The sequence below is a fragment of the Pseudomyrmex gracilis genome, unplaced genomic scaffold, assembly GCF_002006095.1.
Source record: "Pseudomyrmex gracilis isolate BER0280 unplaced genomic scaffold, ASM200609v1 scaffold_6, whole genome shotgun sequence".
Classification (NCBI taxonomy): domain Eukaryota; kingdom Metazoa; phylum Arthropoda; class Insecta; order Hymenoptera; family Formicidae; genus Pseudomyrmex; species Pseudomyrmex gracilis.
The window spans coordinates 1,049,638-1,066,136 of NW_018020590.1; the positions used below are offsets into that span (position 1 = coordinate 1,049,638).

At 40.0% G+C, this 16,499-nt stretch overlaps 1 protein-coding gene across 2 annotated transcripts in view; it reads right to left on the bottom strand.

Annotated features, from left to right (window-relative positions):
• Positions 1-16,499, bottom strand: part of LOC109858186 (Down syndrome cell adhesion molecule-like protein Dscam2) — a 128,808-nt gene that overhangs the window by 24,845 nt on the left and 87,464 nt on the right. For both annotated transcript variants that reach the window (XM_020435216.1, XM_020435226.1), the window contains exons 6-8: positions 13,407-13,732; positions 6,734-6,983; positions 15-159 (exon numbers count right to left, since the gene is read on the bottom strand). In XM_020435216.1, coding sequence (XP_020290805.1) covers positions 15-159; positions 6,734-6,983; positions 13,407-13,732 — 721 coding nt within the window. The remainder of the gene's footprint in view (positions 1-14; positions 160-6,733; positions 6,984-13,406; positions 13,733-16,499) is intronic.

The following is a 16,499-nucleotide window of genomic DNA, read 5'->3' on the forward strand; positions in this document are numbered from 1 at the left end:
TACTCGCGTTCTACCTGTCGTTTTGTGGAAGAGAAAACCCGTCCAACGTCCAGGAGAAGTGCGGCGTCGGGTTGCCCGTCGCAATGCACTTGAGCGACACCGAAGGACCTGGTTGCATCGTCTGCTCGATAAACTTGTACAGAAGTTGAGGCGCTGCATCTAAAACAAAACATTTGCCAATAATTAAAATCAAACTTCTAATCGTAACGCTAATAAGTATTTTGTTTTTTTTAAATAATTTGTTTTTCAAAAAAATAATTTAACGATTTCATTTTAATCGTATAACTGTTTACTTTCTCTTGTTAAATTGAACGAAATATTACCGCAAGAACACGAAACCGATTGTAACTGCAAAAATTTCGAGATTGCGGCGCGCCTCGCATAGTCGGTACAGTTAAATCCATCTTGTATATATGCTCGTAACTCGCGCACAAGCAGCGAGAGAATATTCGCGGAAAATCTCCGTGCAATAGTCAGGATTTTCTTCAAATTGCCGTCAGAAAGAGAGACGGGAAATTTCCCGGACTGTTACTACCTCAAACAAACTCTAGACAAACACGAGGTAATATCACGAGGAAAACTAAGAAGGGAGAAAGAAAATTTGTAAACATAAACAAACCGCATAGTTAATGACAGAATCTTTAATAGCATAAATTTATTTCACGAAGTTTCACAAATTGTTCCACTTAACCCCCAAAACTTCCTTTCTGAGATTAAGTTAGAGAAATTTAATAATAAAATAAATCACGAGAGAAGAGAGCGCGATTTCTCAGACGCGCAGTTCGTAACTGAATAGAGTCTCTCAATTCTCTCGGACTATCTTTTATCGGCGTCGAAAGTTAACTCTCATGAGAAATGCGAGTTTGTCGGCCTCTGCCGGAATGTCTGGGATGCGCACCTGAATCAGGTGCGCGTATAGCAACGCTGCGCATCCGCGCATACGCACGTACATACAAATATCGATAGAGACACTGCGGACGCTTGCCTGCGGCGGGCATCGCCGTGGAAATGGCCCTGGGTCGCCGCAAGGCGGGAGTATTATGCACGCAACATTTACATGACAAGCCCCGGGTGTGCGCGCGGGCGGAACTATCGATCTGCGGTTTGACGCCTGAACTCGAGTGCCGCCCGGTGAATTAACCCCAAATTATAGAGCCGACAATAACCCGGGTCGAGGGTGGCACAGCGCCGGGTGGTCGAGTTGATTCGAGGCGGCTGTTTGCTCACGGCGTAAATCAGAATGCCCTATTGCACGCTGCGCGCCACGCCCGTGTTATCGTCAAGAGCGCTATCGTTATCGTTACCGTCGGAGTTCACCGACTCGTCATCATCTATTTCCAACTATCGGTCGTTAGAAATTCACGAATCGAATCTTCTTGAAATCGCGCACCAAGCAAATTCTCAAAAATGCACCGAATCGCTTCGTAAAGTTTGTCGAACTCGCAAGGAGCTTAAGGAAGAGATCTAAACTCTCGTGAATAAAAGAAGCGTGATTTTTCATCACGTACGTGACGATTAAAATTTCTTTTTGTTGTAATATTTTCTTCAAAAAGAAGACGAAAATAGATATATATATATGTGTGCATTAAAGTCAGTCTTTTAAATTCGAACAGAGAGTTACGGTAGCTTAAGCTGACAAAAAGTTAAGTGCATAATCTGCATGCAATAATTAACTACCTCCCTTTGTGACGCGATTGTAGGATTAGCCCCATTAAACAAAGACGCGTTCCACTTCAGAAAGTCCTTTTGCTTTGACTCACTCATAACTCGGCAACTATATTAAGGCGCAGACATTTTCATTAAAGACTAATCAAGTCTAAACTGGTCAAAGAACGTCTCAGAAATCTCTTGTCGTGTTGAAATTAAGCTCGTTCTGAAACACACAACTCGTGCATCATTTCTGGCGGTTCCATTTTTCTCGGCTCTATAACAGACTTTATCGCGTATCTCGCGCTGTCGATACGCGAACGTTTCCATTAGTTTCGGCGGACTATACATCGATCGTGTGTATCTTTTTCACACGCGCCGGATCGGTATAATCCTTGACAGATTTGCAGCACAGCTCGACAACGCGCGCTTTCGCATCGCTTGTGACAATCGCGCGACTTCGTTGCGCGAGCGATTATTCGCGTCGAAGCTATTACATGCCGGGCTTTGTGTCATTAATGCATGCAAACAACGGAGAGAGTACCGGGGGTGTGCGAATCAATGCGAACGTTGCGCAATGATTTCGAACGGCACCTCTCGTTATTTATCCCGACCAGATTGCGCGGATTCGATGCTGCCGTCGTAAACAAAGTGGAAGTTTGCCAAAATCAAGACCGGAAAATTATTTACGCTCCGTCGGGTCTGCGTCGTGTTTAATATCGCAAAACTCGTGAAAAGCGCGAATCATGAGCGCGTAATGAGAAAAATATGCAAGTTTGCACTTAAGATTCATATTGATAATTTTATTTGTTGAAATATAAATTGTGTCTCAACGAGAAGACGTCTGAAATTAAAACATTTAAAATCATAAAACAATGATTAATTCTTAGAGCATCTTCTGTTGATCTTTATATTGTTAAAATTTACATAAATATAATGAAATTTTAATTGGTAGGTATATATTTGTATTATTATATATTTTCTCGGATATACCTACTACATTTATATCACATAATCTAGAAATGAAGATAATACACACACACACGCACGCACACACGCATACATATATGTATATTACATTCTGTTACTGTAATTTAATAAGACAGCGAATCGCTAATCCCGGATTAGTGAAGCCTGACTATCGGCGTGCAACTTACTCCGAGACTCTATTACATCAACGTCGGTTAGCGCTAACCGCGATTTAAAGCTGCCCTATCCATTCGCATTACAACTATGATCCAAAAAAAGACGTAAAATCGTTAAGTAGAATTAATTAACCCAGATTGTGTCGACCGCGCGACGCAACGCTCGGACTATGTCGTCAGCGAGTATTCATTATTAGATATTAGTTTTTTTCAAGTGAAATATATATACGTGCTCTGTCTTTCTCACTCTCTTTAAAAGCGTGACTCACGTAGTTTTACAGGCTCCGCGATTTTGCTCTTAATCGAATAGAGCAACGGTAAGTTCCGATTAAGGCGCATGAGGTGAGCGCGTAAAAAGCGATAAAGTGCCGAAGAGAGGCTTCAATTCGATATAATGGTTGTACAAAGTTCCAGTGAAGCTTTCTAGTAAAACTGGAAAAACGCCAATGCACGATCGTCAATCTTCCTTTCCAAGATGTACTTTTACGACTTACGGAAATCACTTTCCTTGTTCGAAAGTAGTTGAGAAAGGAGTTAATGTAATTGCAATAATTGCGATAATTTTGATTGTTAAAAAAAAACAACTTGGTCTATCTTAAATCCTTTATTGTATTAGCAAATATTTGTCAATAATTTTGTCCAGAAGGTGAAATATTATAAATATTTTTTGTAATTTCTGTTTCTATTAGTTGCAACGGAGATGGTTTGTTTCGTGGTGTACAATGAACTCCGATGAAGTTTGCTGGTTTTGCTACAACATGTCTCGTGTAATATAAGATCGATCGTTAAAACTTGCAATCAAGGCGGGAAGAGCTTTGCTTTTAGTAGCCATGCTGATTCAGTTACGCTTTCATTTGGCTCGCGCTCAAAAGTGTATATTTCGTCGCGAATCAGCAGTTTCCCACCTTATAGTTTCAGTCGGGGGTTCCATTCGCGAAATCCTTTATGTTCCGTATCGTACAAATTGTGAAAATACCGACAGCGACAAATCTCTCTTTACACATCTTGCAACATATAGATATACATGTTGCAAGATATCTTTATACATATATATATATCTATATTTCCTGCTTTTCATGACTATCTTCCGATTTCAGCGCGATTTACGATCGTTATAGAACTTCGCCTCTTTGATTCTCTTCTTTTGTTACGTAATAAAGGGATTACCGCGTCGTGTCCAATTATTTTGCGTTTTGTGACAACAACGACGATGACGACGACGACGACGACGACGAAGGCGATGACATACGCGCCACTGCAAATCGCATTAAACGAACTCGCAAATTGCTCGGAAAGACTATCCATCGCGCTCAGTAACAACGACGCTTTGCGTGCGCGAATATCAAACAAAATATCGCAGACAGATATGCGTACAGATATTTATATACGTATTGCACTCTCTCGAATATAAATATATCGCGCGAAAGTCGCGACTTACTGCGCGAATTCATATTGCACTTGAAATAGTTTATTTTTACTCTTTCTGCAGGGGAAAAGAAAAAAGTCGGAAAATACCGGCTGGTGGCTGTATGTTGCCGTTGCCGTTGGCGATTTAAAGAGCGATCTCGTCGTTTTATCGCATTCGCGCGCGTTCCACTTCTCGACGGCTTTTTCACCGAAATATCGTTTAATTGCGATAAAAACGATCAGTGGAATTTTCATATGTTCCATTTGCGGAAAAAAACATAATAGTTCGGAAATTTCGTGAATTTCATTTTATGATATACACTGTATATACTATACATATTATATATCCTGAAGCTATTAAATGTGTGTCAACAAAAAAATATTTAATTTATACTGGTAACGTGTAACTTAGATGTAAATTAGAATCACTCCCCTGCATATAAATGTGAAATTTACTTTAGATTATTTTTTAATTATTTTTAAATTATACTCTTGCTCTGAAATGATATTTATTAACGGATATTTACGACCAACGCTCTCTTTTTTAAGCCAAGTGTCTTCATTTAGAATATTTGTACAACCTAAATAAGGACGGCAAGGTGTAAACTAATGTAAAGGAAACGTGGACTTGCATTAGTTTCTTGCTCGGTTCGTGCGCGCGGACATCTTAAGACGGTCGAGAAAGCGACGACGGTTGTTTAACGTAATGGATTATGTCGCGCGAAAACATCGCCCATCTTCTCAACCGTTTTAAAGACATCCAGGACGACGACGAACCCGGAGAAGAACAACGACAGCGAAATATTCGTCCGGTCGTCCATTCGTCTCCGCTCGCATCTTCCACGATACTCGCCATGGTCGTCACCCTCTTTCACCGCTCTGTTTCCATTCTTTCTCCACGACCGACCGACCCTCTGACTGAGACAAATGGCGCGTATTTATTTCGCGGCACGCCTGGCTGGTGGATTTCTCCTTTCTCCATTATGCATCGTCCTCGTTAAGCATTTCTACGCTTTTTCTTTCCCTTTCATCCCCCTTTTTGTCTCGGGACTTGCCCGACCTTGTTTTGTCGTCTTCCTCGCCAACCCCTCGGCGCTTTTCCTCGCTCGTACATGTTCCTTGGTCCGATTCGCGCGCGAATGTACACCAGCACTACTGCTTCGTGCTACGCCTAACTTCAGAACAATTGATTCGCGGCGATGAAGGAATTCAATTGCACCTATTGAACGAGGGTTTGGCCAGGAATTAGACAGAGAAACAGGTGATGTATAGCGAAAGAACGCTTTCAAACATTCCCGTCGTAAATACGAAATGTTGAACGGCGATTTTTCAAATTTAATACGCAAATTTAAATAGTTGTTTTTCAGAATCACTCCTTTTTAACATAAAAAATAAAAATATTAATTAATTTTTGTATGCGTGAAGCAGAATTGGTTAGATTTAGTTATTAGTTTTAATACTAGTTTCAATTACTAGTACAGGGAGGTTGTTGAAACTAAAATCATATTATATCTCCTATCAATTGTTTCGAACGTTTTTGTACATGTTAGTTTTATAACTTAGAAATGTCAATTTTTTATTCTAGCTGTTGCTAAAGCTAGCTTGCGCGCTATTAATCATGATGAGTGCATTATTACAAAATTTTCAACTTTTATAACTATATCGTAGAGTCGACTAATTATCACCCTTTCGTGATCCTCGTCGCGTGTTTTTGGCCGTAATTGAAGAATAATAGCCCAGTGCGTCGTGAATGAACGACATTCTTAATTAAAAATACAACATCGTTTAATAGCACAATAAGGCGGCTTCCGTGCAATGCGCCTATATATATACATTATAAACGAACTTATTATTATAGAGCGACCGGCAAAAACTGCAAAAGGTCGTAAAGAGACAGGGAGCTGAGACAAAACTTTGGCAATAGAGAGTCTTCCGCCGTCGGTTAATGGTGTACCGTTAATAGCCTTAATTTAGCCTTATTATTTCCTAGAGAGAACTTTCATAAAACTTCACCGAAGTTGCGCGCGACCGTGTTCTCGTTAATCCATCCCGACTTCGTGTGTGGTACTTTAAATACAACCCGCTGTATGTATTACACCAGATCTAAAAAAATATCTCGTCTATTTTTACTGGCTTTTCTGCTTTACTTTTTTGTCTTTTGTTTTTTTGACAGAAAACAGAAATTAGAAGAAAAATTAGACGAAAAGTGCAGATGGTTAATTGCAGAATTGAATATTTTCATTGTACTCAATTAGCAAACCTCAATTCACATCCATCTATACACGCGCGGTTAACACAAAATTTGTGGGTCTAGATTAATAATACAAACTTTCCTTCTCTTTCAAATTAGCGAAGTATGTGCCGTGCATTGTTCTCTCGATGCTAATTAATTCAGTTCATCGCGCTGTACGAAATGTAGAGCTCTACAGTTGATACAAATTGTTCAGACAAAACTTGTAACTCGGAGCACTTCGCGAGCAATGAGAGATTACATTGGTAACAAGAGAGGGCAATGTGGAATCGGACAAGCGTACCTCCCAGGCGCAGTTCGGCCGTGGCCTGCACCATCTCGTAGTCGTTTTTGGCGAAGCACTGGTACATCCCTTTGTCGTCCCTCACGATGGAAGATATGCGCAACGTCGAGCCGTCGTTACCCGTAATTTTAGTCCTACCCGAGGATCCCTCTCGCACAGGAAGACCGTCCTTCGCCCACGAAATCACCGGATGCGGTTGACCGGTGACGGAACATTGAAACTCCGCATCTTTCCCCAAATCCACGGTCACCTGGAACCCACAGAGAAAACACATGTGTATATGTATGTATGTACAGTGACACTGCGATATGGTTTTGTGTAATACAATAGAATGTAATGCAATATTTACTAATATTCCGCGGTACAACGGAAATATGATATTTGGAAATATAATACACGCAATCTAATGCTCGTACGTTGTCCGCGATACGTATTACACGTATGACAATGCGAATTTACGTTGATATTATGCCAGATTAACAATAAATTTTCTTGTGTGTAAAATTGTGATTTACGGAATTTAATCTTTGAGATAGAATTGTGCAGAGAAGCAGCTTTGTAATTCATCGGAAAATTGTACAACAGGCGGCATATCTTAACGCAATTAAAAAGGTCGACGCGAATATAATATTCTGTGCGGACTTTAATCACGCGGACATGTAATGCGTATACGTGCCGATGAGCAGAAATGCGAGTACATCTAGTTGCCATATATTGAATTAGAAATTGAACAAACGCGCTTATACAATTAACCCAAGTGACCCGATGGAATTTCCAATTCCGCATTCGAGAAGCTAATTTAATCATCTGTCCTTTGACCGTTGCGTTTCTCTCCTTGAAAGTGTATCAACGTAATTAAGATAAATTGATGAGGAATCTGGTTGATTTCACGGCTTCAGTTTAAGTAGAATCGACTAGGTAAAATATAGCGATACATGTATGTACTATAATAATAAATATAAAAGTCTTTTTCTGACAGTTAATTTTAGCTTTCGAATTATCACGAGAAACCAACAATTATATTTAATTTCTTGTCTGTCTCACATTTCTACAAATATTATATTATAAATTATTTTCTTTTTTTATATATTCTCTTGTTTATATAATATTACATAAATTAAATCCAATTATAATATACATATATATATATATCATATAGCATTTTGTTGATGGCCACATTTAATCGCGATATCATCCGAGATCGGGGTTTAAGATCGACTTAGGCGCGTTCTCTACGTATAATTGAAGTCTTCCCAGCGCGAGTAGATAAGACCGCACGAGTTTCAGGCATGGATGCGCGCCAGAAATTCACGGAATAATACAGGGTGATCCATTAAATCAACCTCCTGCGGAATTTCCATATCCATCTTAAGCCCCTCAGGTTAGCGGCGATCGAACGCAAAAGGGATCCTTTGATCCAGGGTAGAATCGGTCTTGCGCATTATTAAGGATGCTCGTTTACTCTCAGGGAAACGACAGAAGGGGGGGGGGGAAGTAACAGACGATAAGTCGAGGAGCGGGAAGGCACGAACAGTGCATTTCGATTATGCGGCATGTGAGCACGCGCGCGCGCGCGCATACGTTCGCACGACTCAAGAGATGCAGCTACATCTCGTCCGTTCGATGAACCGCTGTTGCGAATTCCGCAACCACTTCTCGACCAAGAATTCACGAAGAGCACTTGCAGCTGTTCGACGCGCACTCGATAAGCAAAAAGCATCTTGCCGCGATAAGCGAGAACCCGAGAGAATCATTCATAACGTTGTTGCATTGATCGAGAATACTTGGATTACAGCGTATCACGTGTGTATCGACTCGAATAAAGTTGAATTTATGATAAAAGTAGCTTCTTCATGTATTTATCGTGACACCACACCATACAATACGCGCGTAATCACATAAGTTTCACAAAATATAAAAAAACTGAAAATTGTTTACATAATGCAATGTATTATCGCAACACTCTCTGTGTGTAAATGATGTAATTTCTGAAAATGGTTTTTGAGTTTGAAACGTTTCATTTTTGTCGACGTTTCATGAACATTTCAGTAGTTCACTTCATCGGGATTCGAGAACAGTCTGAAAAATAACGCAATTTGGTTGAAGTTATTCCGAAATCATTAAATATCGTTAAGAGGATCACGCTTCGGCGACGGTCGCTTTTATTCAAGAATTCTAAGAGAAAACTTCTTGCGCGAACCGCTGCTGTGACTTAAATATCCTTTGATACGACTCTCGTCTTCGGTAGAGCGCGTGCGAAGAGCGCTCCGGGGGTAGGAGAAAAAAATAAAACCACGATCGTGATGGTTTCTTTAGAGGTGCTCGAAGAGAGAGATTCATAAAACGCGAGCTAAGATGCCTGTTTCTATGCTTCCCTTCCTGTCGCGCCAAGTTCCTTTGTGGCTACCTGTCTTTACGATCCGCGCTTAAGTATATTTACAACATGCTGTGTACATACGTGTGTGTGTGTGTGTTTATGTGTGAGAAGTTGGGGAAGAAAATGTGTGTGAGTGTGTAAGATACCCTTGTTTCAGCATAACAATAATACGTGTGCGCGCACGTAGGCGCAATTTTCTTTGAGTCGCGGTCGTTATGTACCTTTTTTTGAGAGAAAATGTGAAACAAATAAGAAGACGCGTTGTTAAACGAAGATGCGTTTTTACTTCGTTTTTGATGCGAGCTTTTTGTATAATACAAAATATAATAGTTTAATAGTAAACGAGAAGATGGTAATACAATGTATAGAAAATATCTCTGCTATTATTGTGTTTTTATTTTGGAAAATATCTCTGCTATTATTGTGTTTTTATTTTGGAAAATGTGCGAACACTTTCAAATAAGTAATTTAGCGCTTAAGTTACACTTTCTCATTGTTTTTAACAATTGACGAGATATAACGGATTAGTTTCAGCGACTTTTTAAGTATCATTCTAAATGTATCGCTAAAGCAAAGTCGCTAAAAGTTTTCAATTTTTGCTGCTGATTTTTTTATTTCACAGTTAGAAAGTTATGTCAATATCTGTTCTCTCTCGTTTAACAAACCGAGCGAGTTTTGGCATCATGTGTTCAATTAATCGTTTCCGGGCGAAATGTCGACAGAAATAACGTGACAGCGCCTTGGGCTTTATCGGGCCCTACGATTATTAACTTCGCCGGAAGGTGCGCTGCGCGCGACAAAAAGTCGTAGTTTTTGCCAATAAAGGACGAAGGGTGATTTGACGCGCTAATGGAACGAAATTGCGAAGGCGAAAGGCAGTCAACATATATATATATATATATATATGTACGAAGTGTCGCAGATTTTTTTCTACCGTGTCTGTCATTTATATGTTGTAAAATAAAATTTGTGAAATTTCGAGATATCTGATTTCAATCTTGTTAGAATATTATAAAAATGTCAATAATTAAATCACGAACATCCGAAGATTCTCTCAAAAATTTTCAAATATATGAAATATGGGAAAATCACAAATTAAACTTCAGTTCATATTTCCATGAACACTTTTTATTTTAATTTGAGTTGAATATTCTGACGAGCAAAGCTGATCAAGAAAATTTCTGAAAGGAAGAATAGACACAGGATTGGGTCAGCAATAAATGCACACCCTATATGCACGAGAGAATCCGTCTGGTATAGGAGCGTTCCTCCGTTGATGACCGCGAAAGTTATACAGAAGGCTTCCGGCGAATGAATGGTATTTCATCGTTTCCAGCTCCTCTCGGGAACTCCTCCCGATCCCTCTATCGCCCTGCATGACGGCATCCAGCAGCCCTCGTCACTACGGGCCATTTACCAATACCCATTCGCTCTTCTTTTATATGTATATATATATATATATGTGTGTGTGTGTGTGTGTGTGTGTGCGCTCGAGCTGTCCGCTCCAGATGGAAGAATACCGACCACTTTCTCGCGTTTTCCGTCGGACAGCGACACTTTACTGACATTTTCCAACCTTTTCTCTCTCTCTCTTTTTCCATCCTAATCCTCCCCAGCTCGGTCCCGCGACGCGACGAGGCGACGATCGACCTGGAATGTAGTCGACTTTTCAGGCTGGATAGGTACGTAGCGGTAACGCCGGTTCGAACGATTCGTCTCGGCAAATCGAGACAGGGTTGTGATCCATCAGCTGGTAATTGACAGTGAAATAGTTTGCGCGCGCGTGGAACATTTATTTCACAACAGTTTCCGCGCGAGTGCTTCGATATCTCGGTCTGTGTGTTATCGGCTCGACTACGACGGTCGATAATCCGTTCGCGAGAATGACGCGCCCATAGAAATCGCAGAGTGTAGTGAAGTGTATTATTTCAGCGAATATATGTACATATAAAATAAAACAGTAATTTCTCACGGCGAAAATTTTGTTTCAAAACGAGATTTCTAAATGTAAACAAAATTAAAAAATTATATCAAACTCTGAAAATGCGTAGCAAGATCCATTTTTGTAAATTTATTGGCAAAAGTATAATAAGAGAAGTACATAGAGCGGTGAAAGCCGTGAAACTCTTCCAGCAGAAACGAGCATACGAAGATCTTTCCAAGCCGCGAGTAGAATTTCTTCTGTGCAACGCGGGACGGTCGTTTCGTAAAGTTTGCGGCAGTTATAAGGAACTCTCGGGCGAGAGAACGGAGGCGATTGTGAAACGACGTAATGGAGTTAGACAATCTCCGGGTGAACGATAATTTGACCCGACGGAATAAGTGCCCGAGACAACTTCGGGATTCATCGTGCTCACGAATGAACCTCTTCCTCGTCGTTTTACACGGCATCACGAACAACCACGCTCTTCCGGATTTCTATCCGTACGCTACGTTGTTTACAATACTAGCGCACATTCCTCGATTATTTACGTCTCTGAAAATTAGTCGTTTGCTGCCGGAGGAGTCGGTTCGAATTTATTCAGAGAAATGCCTCGATGGAAACTCGCACGTCCCAGCTCATGTTCATCGAGCTAAGAAGAGGAAGCGAAGGGGTTGAGAGGAAGGAAGGAAGGAAGGAAGAGAAGAGGAAAGATGAAAGAACAGAGAGAGAGAGAGAGAGAGAGAGAGAGAGAGAGAGAGAGAGAGAGAGAAGGAAGGATTGTAGAATCTCCTGACACAAGGTAACATAGGCAACGAACCGTCATCCCGTGTCAAGAAACAACAATAACAAAGATGGTTTACAAATCTCCAAGCGGCAAAATCAAATATATTCTCTGTAATTACGATATCAATTAAGAAATAGCAATTAGATACTCGGAGAATGTTGGAAAGTTTTTCGAAAATTGATTTATATTTACGTTTTTTCTTATATTAACAATCACATGTACATAAAATATTAATAATTACTGACTGTGTAAAAACAGTTTAAAATTTTATCATAACAAACGAGAGAACTGTTACGCGCTCACGTATAGTCGGATGATAACAATTTCAAGTGTTAACATAAAAGCACTATCTATATCTAAAGAGATAAGTGCGACTTAAAATGGAACTTATTACATTTTCTCGATAAATGCCCATTTTCTCCGTAAATGTCGTCGTCAATGCCGCGGAAAAGTATGAAAATCTGGAGGTAACAGTAAATTTCGCGGAATCTTGTCGAATGACGATAAGTAAAATGCAGATTCTGACCGTGTCTCACTCTGGGAAAACTGACGCCCAGATCGAAGACCGAAGGGAAAGCGAATAATAGAAACGCTCGAGTCATTTGCGAAAACGATGCATTGAAGAGGAACTGCTACTTCGCAAAGATCGGAGAAACGGGGGAATCAAGCCGCACTACGTGAACGGAAAAGATTATCGATATTGTGCGAGAGAAATCTCGTCCGGAGATTGTTACAGCTTAATCCGTTCAAAGAGAAATCAGTCGCAGACTGTTACGCGCGACGGAGGTCGCATAAAGATTGTCCTTTATTTACGTTTAAAGAAGAAAAAAGAAATCGATTAAATTATACCGAGTTCAAGACTTGAATAGAATAAAGTGGATTGTGTTTGTAAAGCTCTAAAAATGAATGTGTAAAAATACAATTGTAATATTATGAGAAAACAAAAAGAAAGTTGGAGAAATTACGCTTGCTTGTTTGCGAAATTCAGTGAAGAAAAAAATGCATGTACCTATAGTGACGGAGAAGATGGATGGAGGAAGTGTGTTATAACGTTGACGTTCGACCCAATTATTCGGACATTGTCCAAAGTCCACTATCTCTCGGAGTAACGAGACGTGGAGAACTTGTGTGTAACTTGAATCGAAATAGCTGAGGCGATATTCTATGGCGCTTATATCGAACAAAGATGTGTGCGCTATAACAACTGAAACTTAGATTCGAACATCATTTGGGAAAACGGTTTCCCGCTCGCCGAGTGTTTGTCTATCGTTTTCCACCTAGAGAGAGTGTGGAAACTATGTAATTAATTTCATACAACTTCATACAAACACAATTAATGTGTCAAATTGTGTGATTATGGATGAAAAAAACAACAACGTAACATTTGCACACATTTGGGATATTCTTTTATTGTTACGAGGCAAACAGCAATAATTTCATCGTTAAATCAGTCAAAAAGACTTTTTGTATAATAAAAAACATTGAAAGGAAAAAGTAAAGTATGCGAATAAGTACGTGAATTGAGTTGTTTGTAAGCGCCGAGGGAGTCATATTGAAGAAAGAAAGAGAAAAAAGACCGGATACGAACCTGTTGAGGCGCCAGATGGATGGAGAGGCTACTTATGATGGTGACTTCCAGCTCGACTCGCTCGGAGCCGGCGGTATTGTTCGCGTGGCAGACGTATCTGCCGGCATCTTCGACCCGGGCCGATTGCAGAACCAGCACGCCGTCGCGCGCGTGTATCCTCTCCGAATTGAAGACTATCGTCGTGCCAGACACGGACTCGCGAAACCAGAGATAAGTGGGCGGTGGAATGCCTTGTGAGATGCACGACAACACGATTGTCTCGCCGGTACGAATCGGCCCGGGATTCACTCGTTCGTTGAACCGCGGTGGCGTCGGATTTCGATGTTCTGAAACGGAAAAAGAACAGTCCCGGAATTAGAAAAAGTTTCAAATCTTACAATGTTCTTACATTCACCCACCACATACAGTCACTTTGTTAGAAAAATTATGTGCGCACCAAAAAGGATTTATATTTGTTTCCCTTTAAATTACGGATCAAATTTTAAAAGTTAAACTTAGATGAGCGCGTGTGGTTCGAAATAATTAACTGCATAAAAATGTCACCGTTAATTTATGCATCTGCTTGTGTAATGTAACCACTAAAGATTTCGTAATACTAATGAATAATTGAGATGTGTGTTTTATATGTTTATATAAAGTCTATTTTTTCGTTATATTTAAATACATGTAATTAAATTTCACATACACGAACGAGGTAAACTAATTTAGATTGCAGATACATGTGCGCGGTAATATTAATAATGCAGAGAAATTTCAGAAATATCCGATTATCGACCGTATTCATTATTAATGCATGTACAATATGTTAACCAATGCGTGTAGTTGCCTAACGAAATTTAACGCATGTAAATTATTATTGCTTCATATGCATCACTATATATAAATTAATAAATTAGTAGTCAACAAACGCGTGTTGTGTTTCGTATCTTAGAACGACCGTTCTGCGAGAACACGTTTTTCCTATCGATTTCGGTCTAGACGATCTCTCTGCGGGATATTTTGCGATAACCGTCTCCGCACAAGAAATCGTTAAGAAAGAAATATCTGCGCAGTTGGCCAGACAAACAAAGGTTTCGTGTTAACTTCTTAATGTACACAACATAAAAATCGCGAAACATTGTTTCGTACTATTCTGGCGTCTAAACTTTGCTTAAAGCTGCACAATTGATATATTTTTGTCAGATCTGTAATATTATTAATTTTGATCCACTCTAATGTTATTTTAACACATCGACACTTCTTATTAAGTCAAATTTCTATCTTGACGTTGTCAAGAAAGACATTTTATCGATACGATGACAACGAATTTAAAACATCTTGAATGATTAAAACTCTGATTAAAATAGAAGCAAATAGAGTTTTGAATTAAAATACTACGATTTTGTCAAAAGCAAATTATCATTCGCATTTTCTTTCGATTGCGATTTTATTCTGACTGTGATGCACGCAGTTTAATAAACCCGCGATACAGTCGATAAATGGAAATCCAGCGCGCTAAAAAAATATGAGAAGAAGAAGAGACACATCGAAACGAATATAAATCTCTGTTTTAGGTGGCAACAGCATGCGCCTGTCGTACGCGCGAAATCCGCGTGTAAATTTCAGAGAGCGCACTGTTTTATCGCAGCTAATAGAATCAATAAACCGAGCTGCTCCGTCACGTCGATGAAAACGTCGGAAACAATTCTATCCTGCCGCGAAGGGGTTGAACGGAGAGAAGGGAGATAAAATTTACCGACCCGTCCCGGACGAGAAGCAACGACGACGACGACGAGCGTCCAATTTCTCGACGTTCTCGGTGAGAACGCGAAGGAGATAGGCAAGAGGATTGGTGAGAGATCCCACCGAACGTTTTATTTCTCCTTTTAGCAACAATAAAGTATTCCTCCTTCCTCTCCCATCATTTTCCGTATCTCGACGAAGGTATTTGTTTCTGGACCGTCTCGGACAGTGCGACAACGACGCGGCCTTTTACCGACCGCGCTATTTTATAATGGCGCTTTGTCTGGTCGGCGTTATTATTGTAATTTAGCTGATGGCGTATTGATCGTCGCGACGCCTCTATCTCGCTTTCTCTCTCACTCTCGCGCAACTCGCTTTGCTCCATCTTGTACTCCCCTATCTTTCTCCCTCTCGTTCTCTTTAGTGCACACCCTCTCAACTCCGACGTCCTTTTCCTTCTCTCCTATACGTAGCTCTCCACTTTCTCTTCTCTTTCTCTCTCTTTCTCTCTCTCTCCTCTCTGTAGCACTGTGCAATTCCAGTTACCATATTCCAGCACAACGCCACACCACACCCTTGTCTTCATTCGGCGCACTGTCGTGTAGTGCATATGCTCACGTCGAAAAGTTTTTTACGCCATTTGCATTCCCAGACTTACGTCTCGACGTCAACGTCGCTGTCGATGTCGTTCGTCGTCATCGTCATTGAATTTGAATAAGCAAAAAACTACGGTTTCTCTGAAAACAAATCGCAACTGCGTCCTGCTGCCGATGAAAGGATTATTGACAAATCGTTTTGAGAATGACTCGTGGAAATATTATTAGTAAATTGAATATTGTAATTTTTAGCGTATTATCTTTATAGTTTAAATTATAATATTTTGTTGCGCGCGTACACAATTGCAAACAAATGATTTTGAAAGGTTTGACGAGAGTGTAAATACGCAGAGAAGTTGCAATATAAATATTGCAATATTAATGTATTTCGTACATTGTTAATGGTTTTCGCCAATTTTCCCGATTGTCATCGTTGAAAATGTTTAATTAATGAATTCTCAGCGTGACGGAAAAAGTTTCAAAAAACAACTTTTTTGTCGCGTACGTCAATATCCGGCAATCTTTTGTCGCGTCACGTGCACGTGTCTTACGGCTTCAATGTTCCCGGTTGACGTAGAAGCAAAAAGAATGCTGTCGCAACACGATTCGGCAATTTTAAAAGCGAATTTTGTACCAAACTGCATCGCGCCAAAGTTTATCAAACTTCTAGTTTTAGGCAAAGAAACTATGTATGCTTCTATCCGAAAATACAAGGATCTTTCTTTTTCAGGAAGCAAATTTATGTATATAAAAATTATAAACATTTATATATATA